Raw genomic sequence first — 17,206 nt, 5'->3', positions numbered from 1 at the left:
AAAACATGGCAACCACCCCAGCAACAGTATCATGGCAACACACACGCACGCCGGTGTGATTGTTGTAAACGAACTCCCGAGGAGGTAACACTTCCTGTAAGTCAAATATTCAACATGGTAGCTCTCATACTCAGTATATTTTACGAGGTATTATGATTTACTGTACGAACCTTTGGTGTTTTGTGCGGTTGGGTTGCCAGTTTGGAGCCGCACTGCCGAATATTCAGTGTTGAGAAACTGCATGGAGGACTGAAAACCCTCCATGTTACACAGCCCGCTGTTGCTGCTGCTGCTTTGGACGCCATTTTAATTAACTCAAACTAAACTGCAGTTTTAAGGAGAGTCTGTCCTGGTGGTTATAGTATCCAACCGTGTACTTTAGGAGAGTTAATTTCGGTGTCCTTCTGTGTGAGCACTTCCGTTTCCGGTCACTCCCACAAGGAAAGGACGGGCTTCAAATTATTACCGGCGCAGCCCTTGATTGAGCTAGTCGGGCGGGGTTTCTTCTTCATGGTACCAGTCAAAGTTTGGACACGTTTCCCCAATCGAGAGAATCAATAAGTGTGTCCATTCACTTGAATGCTTTATGTTATGAAAATCACTATATAAATGTAAGGCATTATTGTCATAATGATGATGATGATGATGATGATGATTATTATTATTTAGCTAGGGTAAGGGGGGAGTATTAACAAAAAAAGTACCAATACGAATATGATGAATTATTCTTTTTTAAATATCATGCACAGTTTGATCGTTGGTTATGATAACACATGCTCTTTACAATCAAACAGGCTACAGATAAAATACTACAGGTTTGGTACCAATGACGTATGTGATGATACTCCTTTCATTTCCCTTGTCAGATGGTTATACTACTTTTTTAAGGGTACTTGAACACAACACCCGCACTAACCGCTACCATAGACAGTTGGCCGCTACGCATCCGACGGCACGGCCACAGGCTGTAAATGGAGCACACCCATGTTGGACGACCAAAACTTACACGACGTCCAAAAATAGCTAAGTCCATCACCGGCAAAATGACACGTAAATGTTTTTTATTCTACGTGGATGTGTATTTAGTACACGTTAGCTAAACACCGATAAACATTTTGTATTCATCAAGAGAAACGAACGCCGTTTAAACGGGTTAACTCCCCCTCCAAAGGAGTGAAGAGAAACTCCGCGTTAGTTCGTACGCGTGAGCTGGAAAGTAAAGGTAACGTTAGCTAGGTAGGCTAATGTTTAGCATTAATCAGGGGAGGTGCGCACTTTTCCGCAACAGTTCAGATGGCTGTACGCTGGCTATGCAGGTAAGTTAAGGGTGGAAATATTAAAGCGGTGTATGTATATCAAAAACCCCAAAAGCTGGAGTTATTCAGCCAAAAGGTGGGGCCGAGTCAGGTGATGATCATCATCAGTGGCAACAATAGGGACATGTCGGTGAAAAGAGTGTTCGGTTCCAGCTTTGTTGGATCCAAAGTGGTTATTAAAAACATTATGGAAGTTTCAGTAAGATATTATGTCGTAAAGTAAGTTGTTTAAAAGCAAGGGACGGCGGAGGAAGCCCCTGTGGTAGTGTGTGGGAGGGGCGACACCAGCCCAACCGCAGTCAGTCAGTCGGTCGGTCGGTCGGGCGTTAGGTGCTGAAGCTGACCAGAGGAGCACCACCGACATCTCGGTCGTGTTTTCTTTAAAGGGGGGGTTATCCATCTGGATGCCACTTTGGTCCACGACCCGCCCTGCTGTGGCCGATGGAAACAGACATCCGTAGAAATGTGCGCGCATGTATTCGGAGTTTTGAAAAGGTGAGAAATAATGGTGTGTGTGTGTGTGTGTGTGTGTGTGTGTGTGTGTGTGTGTGTGTGTGTGTGTGTGTGTGTTTCAGAGAGAGACACACACAGGATACAGCTGACAGGAGATGCTTCGATGTGTTTTGTGTGAATGTGGAGGTGTGGTGCGTTATGTGCTGCTACTGATAACCGGTCTCACAGGATGGCAGATACCTTCGCAACCAGCTGTGCCATTTCGGATTTTGTCCGGTGACATAATGCGCAAAGCCGTGCAGGACCGGTGCATGCAGCCGTGCAGGAAGGTGCTTGGATGGTTTTGGGGAAGATATAAAGCAAGAACATTGGGGGTTGCATGTTACCTCCAGTCATCTGCAAAGACATTGTAAAAAGAAATGCCATATTCAGCAGAGGTGCCCTGAAAGCATGATGTGGTTGTTTTATATCAACACAAAACCCACAATATGATGTTTTGTCATCCAGAGAAACCAGACCACTTAATGGAATAGACTTTAGGATTATGTCATCAGCATTCCCTACATTACTTTTAAAATAACATTTCTTTTTACAGTTAACACTTGCCGATGTCAAGGTAATCTGAAACATAAAACATATTTTTTATTTTTTACCTCTGTTCTTAGTGACTCATGGGAGGGAAGATTCCTGCTAGCCAACCTATTCTTAGCTTCATCACATCAGACTCCGTTTCTTTTCTTGTCCCTCTTGGATAAAATTAAGGGATGAGTTGTTTTTGCCAGGCTGGAGTGGATTTTGCTGAGATTATCCTAATAAATACTCCCGATTTGTAAGCTCTGGCGCCGGCATGTGTCCGTACACTATTATGGAAATGCCCAGCCCCATGGCCCTCCTTCAGAAAAGTACTTCAGGGAATGCTGATAACCTAATCCCGTCTATTCTAAAATGTGTTATTGATGTTGTGGATAACTTAACATCATATTGTGGGATTTGTGTTCATATGCAACAACCACATCCTGCTTTTAGGGTACCTCGGCTGATAATGACAGCCTGTCTCGTGATGCAGCCTTCTCCCCTGAGCCATGTTTTTGCAAAAACTACAACGGTCCTTAATCCTGAGTATTACTGTTCACCATGCAGATGTAGAAAAGTCTTTGATGTGGCCGTAGACTGATGGGAATGATTTACTACTCTGTCTCTCTCTTTCATTTTCTTTGTTCCTGTATAATATTTTTGAATGCTGGAGGTGGTTCATCATTTCAAGCTAGAGGTTTCCATTGTGATTATGGAGGATTTTCTTCTGGGGAAGCAGCCCTGGGGCCCGAGGGCTCCAGGTCAGAGCCTCTGTGTGCATGACTACTGACATTAATGTTATAACGTCACAGAGTTCAGTTTTTTTTGCTCTAGGTCAAAGTGTTTTGATATATATCATCTGCCACCCTAGACCCTCCAGTATGTTTATTTTCCATTCATATTACAGCTACACACAGCATTCAAATACAGTCAAATTAGTAAAGCAGTTTAACCCAGAACAATGGTATACCTCCGCTTAAAAAAAATTCCGGTTTCCTATAATATTTGTACAATTTGCGGTAGTATTTTGTGTAGTATCTCTGCTCAGCAGTGTCAGTGTGGATCTGTAATGGCAGCAGGCTTTGCACAGGACAGCCTCTCTTCCTCTCCAAAGGCTTGCTGAAAGACGGTGAGACAACAAGACTGAAAATAGATGCAACACAACTACAAAGATATGCAAAATGACTGTAGAGATGCAAAATTACTACAAAAGACAAACTGATGCAAAGTGACTACAGTAAGACTGAATGACTACAAAGACAGGCAAATTTCTGCCCCACTGACACACCCATCTCTGTAAAACTAGCCTACTGATGATGACCTATATATACAGTGTGTGTGTGTGTATATATATATATATATTATTATACTGTACCCTCAAGGTACTGCCATCTCTGAGAACTAGGACTGCAAATACTAATTATTTTAAATATTGAGTAATCTGCTGATTATTTCCTAGATTGATCAGGTAATTGTTCAGTCTATAAAATGTCACAAGTTCCCAGAGCCTTCTTAAAGTGACGGCTCCTGATTTCTTGTGTCATATTCCGTTTACAATCATTCCAAACAGAACGCGGCAAATCGTCACATTGGAGAAGCAGAAGTCACTAAATCTTTGGCCTTTTGGCTCGAAAGATCATTTAGCCGCTTAAAAGAGAACCCTGTTAATAATCCGACTAAGGAGTGCTGAAGACGTATATTTCTAAGTAGAGTCTGACCCATATTTTGGCGGGCCGATATTAGGCGTTTCCCAAACTATGATGGCCGATTTATTAAAAAAAAGAATAAAATCCTGTATATTTCAATATTCATTCATCAGAATCATTTATGACAAATGATTCTGATAAATAAATATTTTAAAAAATAAAATAAAAACAGACGGTCAACCATGTTATGAGCGTTGCCGTTGCATAGTCTGTCCACCAGAGGATGCTCTACAACGTCCCTGTTAGTGATGGCGTTGCATAGTCTGTCCACCAGAGGACGCTCTACAACGTCCCTGTTAGTGATGGCGTTGCATAGTCTGTCCACCAGAGGATGCTCTACAACGTCCCTGTTAGTGATGGCGTTGCATAGTCTGTCCACCAGAGGACGCTCTACAACGTCCCTGTTAGTGTTGGCGTTGCATAGTCTGTCCACCAGAGGATGCTCTACAACGTCCCTGTTAGTGTTGGCGTTGCATAGTCTGTCCACCAAGGACATCTACAACTTCCCTTTTAGTGAGGGCGTTGCATAGTCTGTCCACCAAAGGACGCTCTACAACGTCCCTGTTAGTGATGGCGTTGCATAGTCTGTCCACCAGAGGACATCTACAACTTCCCTGTTAGTGATGGCGTTGCATAGTCTTCCACCAGAGGACGCTCTACACGTCCCTGTTAGTGATGCGTTGCATAGTCTGTCCACCAGAGGACACTCTAAACGTCCCTGTTAGTGTTACCGTTGCACGTCTGTCCAGCAAGGCAGTTGTACAACGTCCCTGTTTAGTGATGGCGTGCATAGTCTGCCCAGAGGACGCTCTACAACGTCCCTGTTTGATGGCGTTCATAGTCTGTCCACCAGAGGACGCTCTACAACGTCCCTGTTGTGATGGCGTTGCATAGTCGTCCACCAGAGGACGCTCTACACGTCCCTGTTATGATTGGGCGTTGCATAGTCTGTCCACCAGAGGACGCTCTACAACGTCCCTGTTGAAAAACACTGATTATTTTTTGTTGTTGTATTTTTGTTCAAAGGACTTTAAGTTTCATATCTTAAGTTTGTATTGTTATACATTTTACTTATCTAAACTTTAATATATTTTGATGTTCCTCTGTTTTCATAAGATAATAACAAATTATTATCATATTTTAGTGAGATCTCAAGTAACTAATGTTAGGGTTTTGTTAAGTGTTTCTGGATTATTTAAAAAAAAATATATATATCAGAATATCGGATTTTTAAATAACCAAATATTTGTATTGGTATCACCCCTTTAAATCTCCTTTATCGGTCGGGCTCTATTTCTAAGTAGTGTTGAGTTGGGAAAACATTTCTCAGCTCGAGGCGCCTGTGACACACTTTGACATGCTTTCTACTCGAGTGTGGACATATTTTGAGTGTCGGTCAGTTTGTGTCCTCCTCAGTATCTGAAGCCTGATTGGCCGGTTGGATCCTGCTTCCGTGGGGACATGTCCCCATCATGTCAGCAGTGGAGCCCGGTAGAAACGCTCAGCTTTACTCTGAATGGTTGGCATGGGGGTGTTCTTCTTCTTGTCGAGACCAAATGTAGGCTATCCTCAATCATTTTCTTAAATGATTTGTAAGTTTGATTTCATATGACTATAGCTAGATTTTCACGTGATTCATCTGGAGTTAAATCTACTGTATTAAGAAAAAGAGTCAACAAATGACATTTTTACTCGCATATTAATCCCAGTTCAGTCCTTAGAGGGACATATTTACAGCGTCTAACAGGCTTTTTATAGCACTGTTTATGGATGTGGGGTCATTGTGCCATGGTACTCTGCTTGTTTTTTGTGATTAACATAAATATATATATTTAAAAAAAAAAAAAAAATACAAAACCTACAACTGGCATCATCACCACCCACCCAGAGAAAAATGAAGAAAAGATGTCCCAGTACTACAATATTCAAGATCATTCAACAAAAAGTAGACGCTACACCATAAACCGAATAAACGTATGCATAAATGACAACACCATAAGCCCATCATACACGTCTCTCCCCCACACAAAGCTTCTTAGAGCCCTCCAGAAATTTCAGGTACTTTCCCCATTTTGTAGTAAAGACATCCCAGTACTGTGCTTATTAATACTATGTACTGTTTTGATTTAGTGGCTTTATGTACATGCATGTGTAAAGAGTAACGCAACACAGTCGCATTATCGAGCCTTTCTCTTCAGGTTAAACATTTCTGTTGCACTTGTAACCCAATTTAACTGTTAAAAAAAAAAAAGATTTCGGTTCTCCGTTAAGATGTGTTTTGGTTTAATAAAGTTATTATTACTGTGAAACACACTGAGTACACTTCTACACCACTGCAGCAGGGTGAAATCACTGGAGGTCAGTAGAAACACGATTTTTCTTCAGCTGTTACTCTTAAACTCTGTTTTGTTGGATATATAGTAGCTTATTGCAGATAAATCAGTATTGGCACAATTTTGAGGGTGTAAAGATGACAGACCTGCCTGCAAATTGGAGATAAAGCACTTTATCCTTTATGGTTGTTTTTTTTTAGATGCCAGTGGGCGACTGTCTCCAGTGCAACATAACAGCCATTATGGTTCTATCACAAGGTTGTATGTTTTAACTGAAGTTTCCACTGAAGATGCAGGGAAAGATTTACAAAAATGACACTTTTGAAAAGCCACATTATTTACATATTAAGGAGCACGTAAGAACAGGGCTTATGGCATTCACGTCCAACCACGTTGTTGTAAATTCCTTCCGGAGTTGTTGGAGATTTGAATGTTTGGCGGCGGTTGCGAGGTTTTTCCTTTGGCGGGGATCCAGACAGATAGTTTGAGGTCCTTTTCAACCAATGATGGCTGTGAGCATCTGACATGAAACTTTTGAAGTAATCCAGTCTGCTGAGGCTCTGCTCTGGATTGTTGCTCATTGTTCTGGCTCTCCTTTCATGCTTCTTTTCTTCTTCTTTTTCTCTTTGCCTTCCTGTTTATTCTTCCCCAGCCTGTTTGGGAAGCCCTTTGATGGTGGGAAGAGGATGGATCATGGCGGCCCACAGCAGCAGCCACATCCCATGGAGCAGCAGCAGCCGACGTACCACCCGCAGCACCCCGCCATGACGCGGCTGTACGAGGTGCAGAAGGAGGTGGCGTCCCTGGGCCCTCAGGTCTGCACCTTCAGCGGCCTGCAGAACGACCGCGACTACAAGCGGCTGGAGCGCGAGCTGACACGGCTGCTGCTGGAGGTGGACCAGGTGGACACGGAGGGCAAGGCGGAGCTGCAGGGGGCGCGCAAACGGGCGGCCCAGGAGGTGGAGGGCCTCCTGCGCTACCTGGAGGAGAACGCCACCCACCCGTCCCGCGTGGCCATCGAGGAGCTGAGCAACGAGGCGCGGCAGCTGGTGGACGACCGCGTGGTGGCGCCCCAGCGCTCCGGCGGCGTGGCGGAGATCAACGACGAGCTGGTGGACGCCCTGCAGGAGATCGTGCTGCGGCTGACCCAGGTCAAGACCGAGGGGCGGGTGCCGCTGCGCAAGGCGCGCTACCGGGCGCTGACGCGCATGTGCGCCGTGCAGGACGTGATCGAAGGGCGCACCCAGCAGCAGACCCTCTCCCTGCCGCTGTCGGGGGACACCCACGAGGCCGTGCACCGCATCAACCAGGTGATGGTGAAGGTGAGTGTGGCGCGCGGTCAGCTGGTGGCGCTGCTGATGGGCCTGAGCGGCCGGGACAGCTGCACCCACCTGTCCCGAATCCTCACCGAGATGCAGGTGGAGCTGGACGCGCTGGATGTGTCAGGGAACGCGGCCATCCGCAACTACAGGAAGCAGGTCGTGGAGGAGATAAACGGGCTGCTGAAACATCTGGATCTAGAGGTGGAAGGAGACGACACGCGCAGGTAGGCATCACTCAGAGGATGGGTCACGGCTACGACTAATATGTATTATTAATTAATCTGCCGACCATTTTCTCTATTTATCGAGTAATCATTTTGGGCTGTTCAAATTCAGAAAATGAGTTAAAGTATAGGATGCAGTATTCAAAATGTCTTGTTTTTATGTAACCACCAGTTTAAAACCGAAATATACTTAACATATTTAGATTTAGATGTTTATATATAACATTTTAGATGAATTATTGGCGCTTTGGCTTAAAAAAAAAAGGCAAAAGGATAGATTATCTCTATTATTTTCTCTAGTGCAGATGTTCATTTGCATGCAATTTTTTCAGCAGGAAATGCCACTCTAACATTTTTTACATTTCAAAGTATGACGTGGACACTGTGCTGTCCTTAGTGAGTGCGGCTGATGTTATTGGGTGGTAGACTGGAGGAGGAAATTTAGATTTGGATCATTTTGCACTCTCAGGAGGGAATTAGACTCATCACTAGAGATGCACCGATGGCAATAATACGCCTACCGAGTTCTCTATTATGTACACTGTATAACAGCAGACTCCAGCACTGATCCAAGTACCACTCCATTCACATGTTTTTCTCTGTGCTGCCTAGTTTTGGGCCTCAATTTTAATTAAAGTAAAGGTTTGATAAAGTTTGTTTGACAAACTTGTCCATGCACTAAAATTAAACGCATCTTAATGGAATGGAAAATGTATTTTAATGTTTATTTGCTTGTAAGTCTAGCCGGAATAAAAAATAATGCCTTTCTAAAGTAGAATTCTGCAATAGAGTATTTTGTTGTCGTACCTTCAGGCTCCTGAGCACTCCATGGCTAAACCGTGGTTAAATATGATGCTACTTGACTTTTATTAAGAAGGTATTAACTGTGATTCTCTGGCTGGCGTGATGGGGCTGCTTACAGAACCCTCAGCTTGGAACAGCTGGCGCCACACTGCAGACATCAGCTGAATAACTAGCTATGGGGTGGGGACTGATTTTTACACATCATCATCATCATCATCATCACCACCACCACACATCAGCAGTTTAAAGTGTGTGGAAGTACGACTTAAAGGGAAAAAAAAAGTTTTAAATAAAAACCTTTGGGCTGCATTAGCTGCTACTATCATAATACACCGGAATCTTCAACTAATCGTCTCCCGCTGTGTTGTATTGTGGGTAATGTAGGCTAGGCTCCAGGTTTTGACGAGGAAGAAGAATGTGTAGAATAAAAAAAAGACAATATTTCTGGTTCTGCTCCATTTATTTTAATGCTTTTATTTTTTAAAGTGTTACAGTATGCCAGTGCTAAATCAGTAGAGGACTCTTAAGTAATACTTTTATTTTTTTTATTTTAGGTTTAATATACAGTATGTTGGAAAATATCCATACATGTCAGTCGTTTCCCTAGCTTTGTGAAGGAATTAGGTGTGCGTATTTGGTGGCAAAAAAAGCAATTTTGTGTCTCTTTGTTGTTGTGTTGTCTCTTTTTGTGGACGTTACAAACTCCAACACCAAACTTGGTATAGATGTATAGATCAGTGTTTTTGTGTCTTCAGGTACGACTTGGGTCAGAACAACTCCATCCGTGAGATTGAGGCGGTGCGAGCCCACGTCTCCCACCTGCGAGACGGCGTCCTGCGGCACTGCATCATGGGGGATCTGAGCTTCAGGCCCAAGGCCGAGCTGCAGAGCCTGCTCACTCACCTGGACCAGGTGGACACGGGCAGAAACCCGTGCATCCGGGAGGCCCGCCGCCGCGCCGTGGTGGAGGTCCAGGCCATCATCACCTTCCTGGACCTGCGCGAGGCTCTGGCCCGCCGCCAGCCGGGCCCCAGCGAACACCCTTCGCACCGGGCCGTGTGGCTGGTCCTGGGCAGCCTCTCGGACCTCCAGGCCCAGGCACTGGGCTTCGACGGCAAGCGACTTGACAAGAGCTACATGATGCTCGAGGAGCTGCTGACCAAACAGCTGCTGGCGCTGGACGCCGTGGACCCGCAGGGCGACGAGACCACCAAGATAGCGCGCAAGCAGGCAGTGAAGTTTGCACAGAACATTCTCAACTACCTGGACATGAAGACGGACGAGTGGGAGTATTGATTTTGTTTCAAAACATCCCAGTGTGGTAGCCATGGTGCTAGATGGGATGTCGCTGCAGGAAAGAAAGGAGCTGATAATACGTGTAAATTGAAAAAAAAAAAAGAAACTCTTACGTTATCATTCCACGGGCTGTACATATTGACTCAAATCCCCAGAATGCACTGCAGCAGCGCTTTTCTTTTGTCAATGTGGTACCGTTGTGGCCGAACCTGAGAAAAACACAGAACTCCATTTAACAAACACACTTTGAATTTTGTGTGTGTGTGTGTGTGTGTGTGTGTGTGTGTGTGTGTGTGTGTGTGTGTGTGTGTGTGTGTGTGTGTGTGTGTGTGTGTGTGTGTGTGTGTGTGTGTGTGTGTGTGTGTGTGTGTGTGTGTGTGTGTGTGTGTGTGTGTGTGTGTGTGTGTGTGTGTGTGTCCTCCCAGACTGCACTCGATATCGATAAAGTGTGATGGATTGCTTGGCAGTGGTCTCCCCGCCTGGCCTGATTAATCTCCGTCGATGCATGTGTTAAATACAGTGACCTAATTATGGCGTCGTCCACGGCTACCGTCTTGGTCCAGATTCTGATACTGTGCTGTGCTGATTATGGGCACCAAAAGTTTAGTTTTGCTGCAGTTTTGTATTATAAATCAAATTTTGTTTCAATGTTTTTGGCAAAGCAGATGGTGTGAACAAATGGTAAATAGGAAATTTGATCTGCAGTGATAATTGAGAGATTTCTTTAGAGGCAGCATCAAAGGTGAAACATTAGAAGCCGAGCTGTGGCAATCTGTGTTTAAACAGCTAGGATGTAAGGTCACCCTCCACTCCTGCGTGATCCTGTTTATCCCCTCTGTGTCTCTGGTAGCGCTCCAAATTCACCACCGGTTGCGGCCAATGGAAAATCTGCAGACCACAGCTGTCGTTGGCGGGCTGGCAAACAACAAGAAATGCAGCTGAGATCCAGATAAAGTTAGCAGTCGAGATTTCATGTTGTGAGGATGTTTGAAAAGATAAGTACCTTTCCCCTCGCTGTTTGTGCTGCTGTTAGTCTGTAATCTGTCTGTTGTGACTGTATGATCGTGTTAGGCTATAAATGGATCAGGTTTTTAAAAATTCAGAGATGGAAGAAAGAGGAGGACATTTTTGCTGCTTTTTGTTTCCACCCACTGCTTTCTGACTGGGACTGTGAGAGGTCCCTGGGGAGAGGAAGAGGAAGGGAGGCCGAGGCGGTGATATCCTCTGGATTGACACATCAAGGCTGAAGCTCACAGGGTCGGCAGTGGGCTCCTGTGCGGTACAGAGCACTGATGGTAATCGCAGTCGACAGAGCCTTCTAGAAACTTCTCGAAGCTTGCTGCTCGAGACGGTGGGAGGAGAGGGAAAAGACTGGAAGATGAGTCCAAAAAAATCTCTGTGCCTTTAGTTTCACCCTTCCCTGTGAACCGGTTTGTGGAAAAGCAGCCTTGTAGTGAGGAAAGAAGCAAGCAGCTGCTCATTTGTGATATACATTAACACTAAAGCACTGAATGTGTTAGTGGAGAGCACCCCGGCTCTTATCGCCACTAGAAATTTGCACTACTTGTCAGAAATTGAGGCGCTTTTTTGAATCAGTTTCCTGACGATAAAAGACAAAAGGTAGAAGGTGTTTGGGTCAGTATTTTGTGGTAACACAGAATGACAACGCTGCTTTGCAGCTGGCGACTAATATGAGTGACATTGAGCTTTCACACTGCAAACAGCCTGGCTGCTGATGGGCCCATCTCTGGCTCTCAGGAGCTAAACTGACAAAACACAAATAATAAGCTGACCGGATTACTTCACAGCTTTCTGCTGACCTCAAAGATTCAATGATGAAGAGATACTTGTTGAGATACTTATTTCTGCAGATAATTTTGAGTTTTTAAAGCTCATGCCTGAGGGTTAGGATTAGGTTAACCCTAACCCAACCCTAACAGCAGTTGATGAATCACACCTTATTCAGGAGCTCTTCTGGAGCTTTCAATCATATCGCATTATCTTCATTGGCTGAAATGTAGCCGTAGATTTTCAAATTGACATTTTTCTGAGCATTTTGAGGAATTTAAAGGACGTGTAATTAAGATTTTAATGTCAAAAAATGGATCAACTGACATGTACAGTACGTAAAAGAGGTCGCTTATACTCCACTCTGCAGTTCCCCTCGGCCCTATAAAGCTTTGTAGCACCTTATAGCTCATTGTCTGGGTTTTGGTTCACTATCACAGCTCTCATAGCGTTGTTTCCAGCAGCAGCAGGCAGCTGTTTTTTAACAAAACATGCTGTCATAAACCCACTGTAAACTTTCCGCTCAGCAGCAACCAGCAGAGCGCAGGTAGTGGAGCGTTTAGCAGCTAACTCTAAAGAGACCACGAACGGCTAAAAGAGAGAGAGAAGATAAAAGTTACATTTATCAGATGGACACACACGCTAGTCCAAATGAATGATAATGTTCCATAACTACGCAACTTCTACCCCATCAACTTTATAAGGTGATGAAATGTTAATGTTGTGCCCCTAAGTAGCCAAAGGTCTGTTAATACATGTTTAAAAAACAGGAACTTAGACAAATTCAACAATGAAATTTTAAACTCTTCAGAAAAATAAGAAATGTGAACATTTACCCTTGCCTGGCAACTGCTGATGAAGACCATGTCCGACATGATAGACAGCTGCACAACACCAGTTTGATCAGTGGTGGAAAGTAACTAAGTAGATTTACTCAAGTACTGTACTTGAGTACAATGTTGAGGTACTTCCAATTCCAGTATTTTCAATTTCTGCTCTTTCTACGTCACTACAATTCAGAGGCAAATATTGTACTTTTTACTGCACAACATTTATTTGATAGCTTCAGTCATACTGTGCAGTTTTGGATTATTAAAACAAAATATAATCAACGCATAAATGATGTATTAATATAGATTAAGCTACCCAGCAGTATATTAAGTAGTTAAAGTAAGCTCCAACTGTACCAGCTGCAACATTAAAGGGATGAAAACATCAATGAATCAATAACCATAATCCAATGATATATTATTCTGAAATGGGCCTGCCTTACTTTGGACACTTGAAGCATATTTCTATTCTAATCCTCGTACGTTACCAAGGTAAAATTTGGAATGCAAAGTATTTTTACACTGCAGTTTTAGTTTACTTAAGTAGAATATCTGAGTACGTCTTCCATCCGTGTACTTAACGGACTTTGAGGTGAAGTGGCAGATTTGTGGGGCTCTCATCAGCTTCTCATTCGGTCTGCGTTAGACTGATGAAGGACTGATGACTTGTACCCTGCTGGGTGTCCCTGTTCCATCAGCTCTGTAGGAATAGTTTTCCTTTGCTCGGTAAATGCCGGTTGCTCGCAGTGTGAACGCAAACTAAAGGGTCAAATGTCACGCTAGTTTCCCGACAACAAGTCCCAATAAAGCTGAAGCAAATCTTCTACGCCCAGCTGCCTGTGTTTCACTATGTAAATAACACGTCCCGGTGAAGTCCCACAGACCCTTTTTATGTGCATTAAGCGTCTGTTGGAAGCATTTTTTTGGCACAAGGCCTGCAGCTCGGCCTCCTGGGTATGGAGCTGACTCGTGTGGAAGAAAACAAGATCAAACTGTTCATTAAACATTGTCAGCCTGCTCGCTGGTGGTTGTTGCAACAGATGCTTTCTCACAGCGAGCCTTATGCTCTCTCAGACCAAACCTTAAGTTCACATTTTATTTTATTATATTATTTAGTGCATTTAGTTATTGCATTTCTGTACACTGCTTCCTTTTTAAACATTCGTTTGATAATTTATCACAGGTTTTACACTGTATAAAGAAATACTTAGATCTTTTTTTGTCTTGTCATAGTGTCTTGAAGCCTTTGTTTTTATTCAGTGTTCGCCTCCATGATTAGTTGCTCTGGCAACCACACAAATTTATACTCCGTGGTTCATAGAGAGAAGTACAAACTTAAAAAGCAGCGTGGCAGTGAGGTAAAGCACCATTTTCTAAATGTTTTCTGAAGGTTTTTGTCAGAGAGGGAGCTAATAACCCTTTCCAAAATATCCCCAAATATCCCCCCTGCTCCCTTTTATTCTGTACTGTCTATATATGTATATACCATATTTACCCAGATTTGAAGTACACTTACGAACCAGTATCACTTCGGAATGAATAATAATTTGATGACAGTATTATAATGCATTTTTGCAGCCGTTATGTGTTTAGACAAGAAAGGATGATGGATTTTATACATCTGAAAGAACGTATTTCTTTACTACTTCGTCCTTGCATGAGTGTGAAAGTTTTTCAAACATAGGTCCGGTCTGGGGAAAGTCACGGAGCAACATTTTAAAGGATAAGACTGCTGATATTCCAGATGTTATTTTTTGTCAGGAGGTGTTGTGGAAAGACCAAAACCAACAAAATCAATGCATAGCTTTAAAAAAAAAAAAGAACAGGAAACAAATGATTTCACTTGTTTTTTTAAAATGCTAAATCATTTCTTAAAACAGCTGGACACTGGATTCTTTAGCAAACGTTGCTCAAACAGGAGAAAATAGTGTATTTGTTGGACTATTTTCAGCGGCGGATTAATTCACATTTGGTCCTCAAGTGAGTGTTTGTTAGCCTTGTTCTTCCAAACTCTGGTCCATTAGCCCGGTCCTACCAGGCTCTGGTCCATTAACCTGGTCCTACCAGACTTTGGTCCATTAGCCCGGTCCTACCAGGCTCTGGTCCATTAACCTGGTCCTACCAGACTTTGGTCCATTAGCCCGGTCCTACCAGGCTCTGGTCTATTAGCCCGGTCCTACCAGGCTCTGGTCCATTAGCCCGGTCATACCAGACTCTGGTACATCAGCCTGGTCATACCAGACTCTGGTCCTTTAGACCGGTCCTACCAGACTCTGGAGAAAACCCGGGAATATACTGCAAGCCCAGAGTGTTTGTGGCAGCAGGATGGTGTTTGTAGGATTGAGTCCAACTAAACTACATTGTGTGTGTGTTCATGGTGATACATTTACTGTTGGTTTGGGTCTTTTTCATAAGATTTGTTGAACAATGTAGAACATTACATGTAGACTTATCCTTTAAAACTGCTGAAACAAATCTTCAGAGAGTCAACTCTTAAATCCCGTTTTTAAAAGGACATTTCATGAGAAAGATTTTAGTTTAAGCTCAAGCGCTTTATTAAATGGCATGAACAGCTCTTAGAAAAACTGTTGTCATTAAAAGGTTGTTTAGATTTGATAAATTCTTAATCCCTAACCCTGAAACAACATACCTTCCCAGTCTTCTCCACCCAGACGTCTTGTATTCCCCAATGCATACTGTGATGGAGCGCTAAAAGCAGCCCGGGTCCATCCAGAGGATCTAAACCTGATGGCACTGGCGTCCTTTAGTCAAAGTGTCTAAAAGATTCAGACCCAGTGGGTATTGAAGGGTGGCTGTCTGAAAGCTATCAGCCCTTTACAGCACCACGTATTTACACCAAATGGAGTTAGGGACTTGCAGATTAAAAGATTTCATTTTTTCTGATCCTATATTGAATGTAGTCATTGAGGAATGTTTTCTCTTTGTATTTCATGGTACCAAAGTTGATTTCAGAAACCTAAAATGGGGATTATGGTGACGAAGAAGAAGGTAGATGGTTGTACCAACCCCAAAAATTATGCTGGGTGGGGCTTAAGGTGCAACTAATGTTTTTGAGCTTGTCCTTAAGTTACAGTTTGCAGCAGTTGATTGTACAATCCACCTTCCAGCAACTCTAAATCTCACTAATTACCACATTTTATCTCAATTGTAGTGTAGAAAATCTAGAAATGACAATTCAAGTAGAAGCTTGCCTTTTACAGCTAGCATGGCTCTGTCCAATTCTCCGTCGGTTGCCTGGTTCCTAGAATTAATCCAAATCTTTAAAACCAGGCAATGTATACATATATATTTCTTTTTTCTTTTCTTTTTTTTTTAAACGGCTCTGTAATTTCTTGATCACAGCTGGTCACTGTAGTTTTAAACAAACTTACTCAAAACAGGAACAAATACTGCGTTTGTTGGGGACTATTTTCAGTGGTGGATTAATCCATATTTGGATGGTCCCAGCAAAGAACTAGTCCAGCACATCACCATACGTGCAACTGCAAAATGTTAATTTTAAGCATTTGTTTTTACAGATTTAACAAATGTTAAAAGTTTTGGAGGTGCAGGTAGGAGGATTTCAACATCCTTATACCTAAACGACTGTATAAGTTCCAAAAAGTCCCAAAACGACACAAAGAACCCTTCTACTTAATACCTCACAGTGGTGGATTAGTCATGTGACATTTTTATTTAACCGATTGAAACACGTTTTAACATTGTTAGGTTTAGGCAAGAAAAATACTTAGGGTTAGTAAAACAGGGATTGGCTTAAAATGAGTCTCCTAAAACTATTAAAATGAGAACATTATTGTGTCTAAGGTCCCTTAAAATCATTAATTTCAATGAATTTAAAATGGAATTTGGCGCTCCTATACTTCGTCACCTCACTTCCTTGTTTACTCTCGGAACAATTACTTCTGGGGGGCGTTATGAGCGGCTTGCTGGTCCATATCTTTGTTTTCTAAAATGCAAGCTAAATGATTTTATCAACTAAGAGACAGGATAGCCGTTTTCCCCCTGTTTCCAGTCTTTGTGCTAAGCTAATTTAGCCGGCTGCTCCAGCATTAACGTACAGACGTGAGAGTACTGTTCCATTCATTTCTACTGCTGTAACTATCTTGTCTGGTGCAACTAGACGGGTGATATATTCTAAAAGTGGACAGGATGATAGAAAGCAAACATGCTGATTTATGAAAGTACAAATCCACCAGGAGGGATCCTCCTTATTGAGCTTTAGCCAAAAGTTCTTTTGTTGAAGCACAGTTTTTATGTTGTTTAGTCACTGTTTGTTATTGTTGCTCTGCCTTTCTTTCTGCAAATGTGTTCTGTGATGGAAAAAAAAAGGGTATTGCATTCCTTTTTATTTTCCAAATATGTTTTCTTAAGTCGCCTTTACCTGCATTGATTGTGACGGGCTTTAGCTGTTTCTCCTCCGAGACGCGCTTGTAAAAAAAGCACGCAGACTGGAAAAAAATTAGTCGTGTGAATGCTCCATGGATGGTTGTGTTTTCAATTTGTATTCCCACTGCAAAATAAAGACAGCGTGTCTTGATCA

At 42.9% G+C, this 17,206-nt stretch overlaps 2 protein-coding genes across 4 annotated transcripts in view; one reads left to right on the top strand and one right to left on the bottom strand.

Annotated features, from left to right (window-relative positions):
• coa8 (cytochrome c oxidase assembly factor 8) overlaps positions 1–450 on the bottom strand; it is a 14,052-nt gene extending 13,602 nt beyond the window's left edge. The window contains exon 1 of the mRNA XM_032527142.1: positions 171–450. Within this exon, the coding sequence (XP_032383033.1) occupies positions 171–305 (135 nt within the window). The 5' untranslated portion in view covers positions 306–450. The remainder of the gene's footprint in view (positions 1–170) is intronic.
• Positions 1–17,206, top strand: part of bag5 (BCL2 associated athanogene 5) — a 19,431-nt gene extending 2,225 nt beyond the window's left edge. The window contains exons 1-5 of one of the 3 annotated variants that reach the window (XM_032527138.1): positions 966–1,316; positions 1,703–1,811; positions 7,034–7,927; positions 9,487–14,617; positions 14,953–17,206. In XM_032527138.1, coding sequence (XP_032383029.1) covers positions 1,780–1,811; positions 7,034–7,927; positions 9,487–10,027 — 1,467 coding nt within the window. In that variant the 5' untranslated portion in view covers positions 966–1,316; positions 1,703–1,779 and the 3' untranslated portion in view covers positions 10,028–14,617; positions 14,953–17,206. Of the gene's footprint in view, positions 1–965; positions 1,317–1,702; positions 1,812–7,033; positions 7,928–9,486; positions 14,618–14,952 lie in introns of those variants that run through there. The other 2 variants (XM_032527140.1, XM_032527139.1) reach the window with 2 other exon arrangements.

The sequence above is a fragment of the Etheostoma spectabile genome, chromosome 9 (assembly GCF_008692095.1).
Source record: "Etheostoma spectabile isolate EspeVRDwgs_2016 chromosome 9, UIUC_Espe_1.0, whole genome shotgun sequence".
Taxonomy (NCBI): domain Eukaryota; kingdom Metazoa; phylum Chordata; class Actinopteri; order Perciformes; family Percidae; genus Etheostoma; species Etheostoma spectabile.
This window is presented reverse-complemented; position numbering and strand designations above follow the sequence as displayed.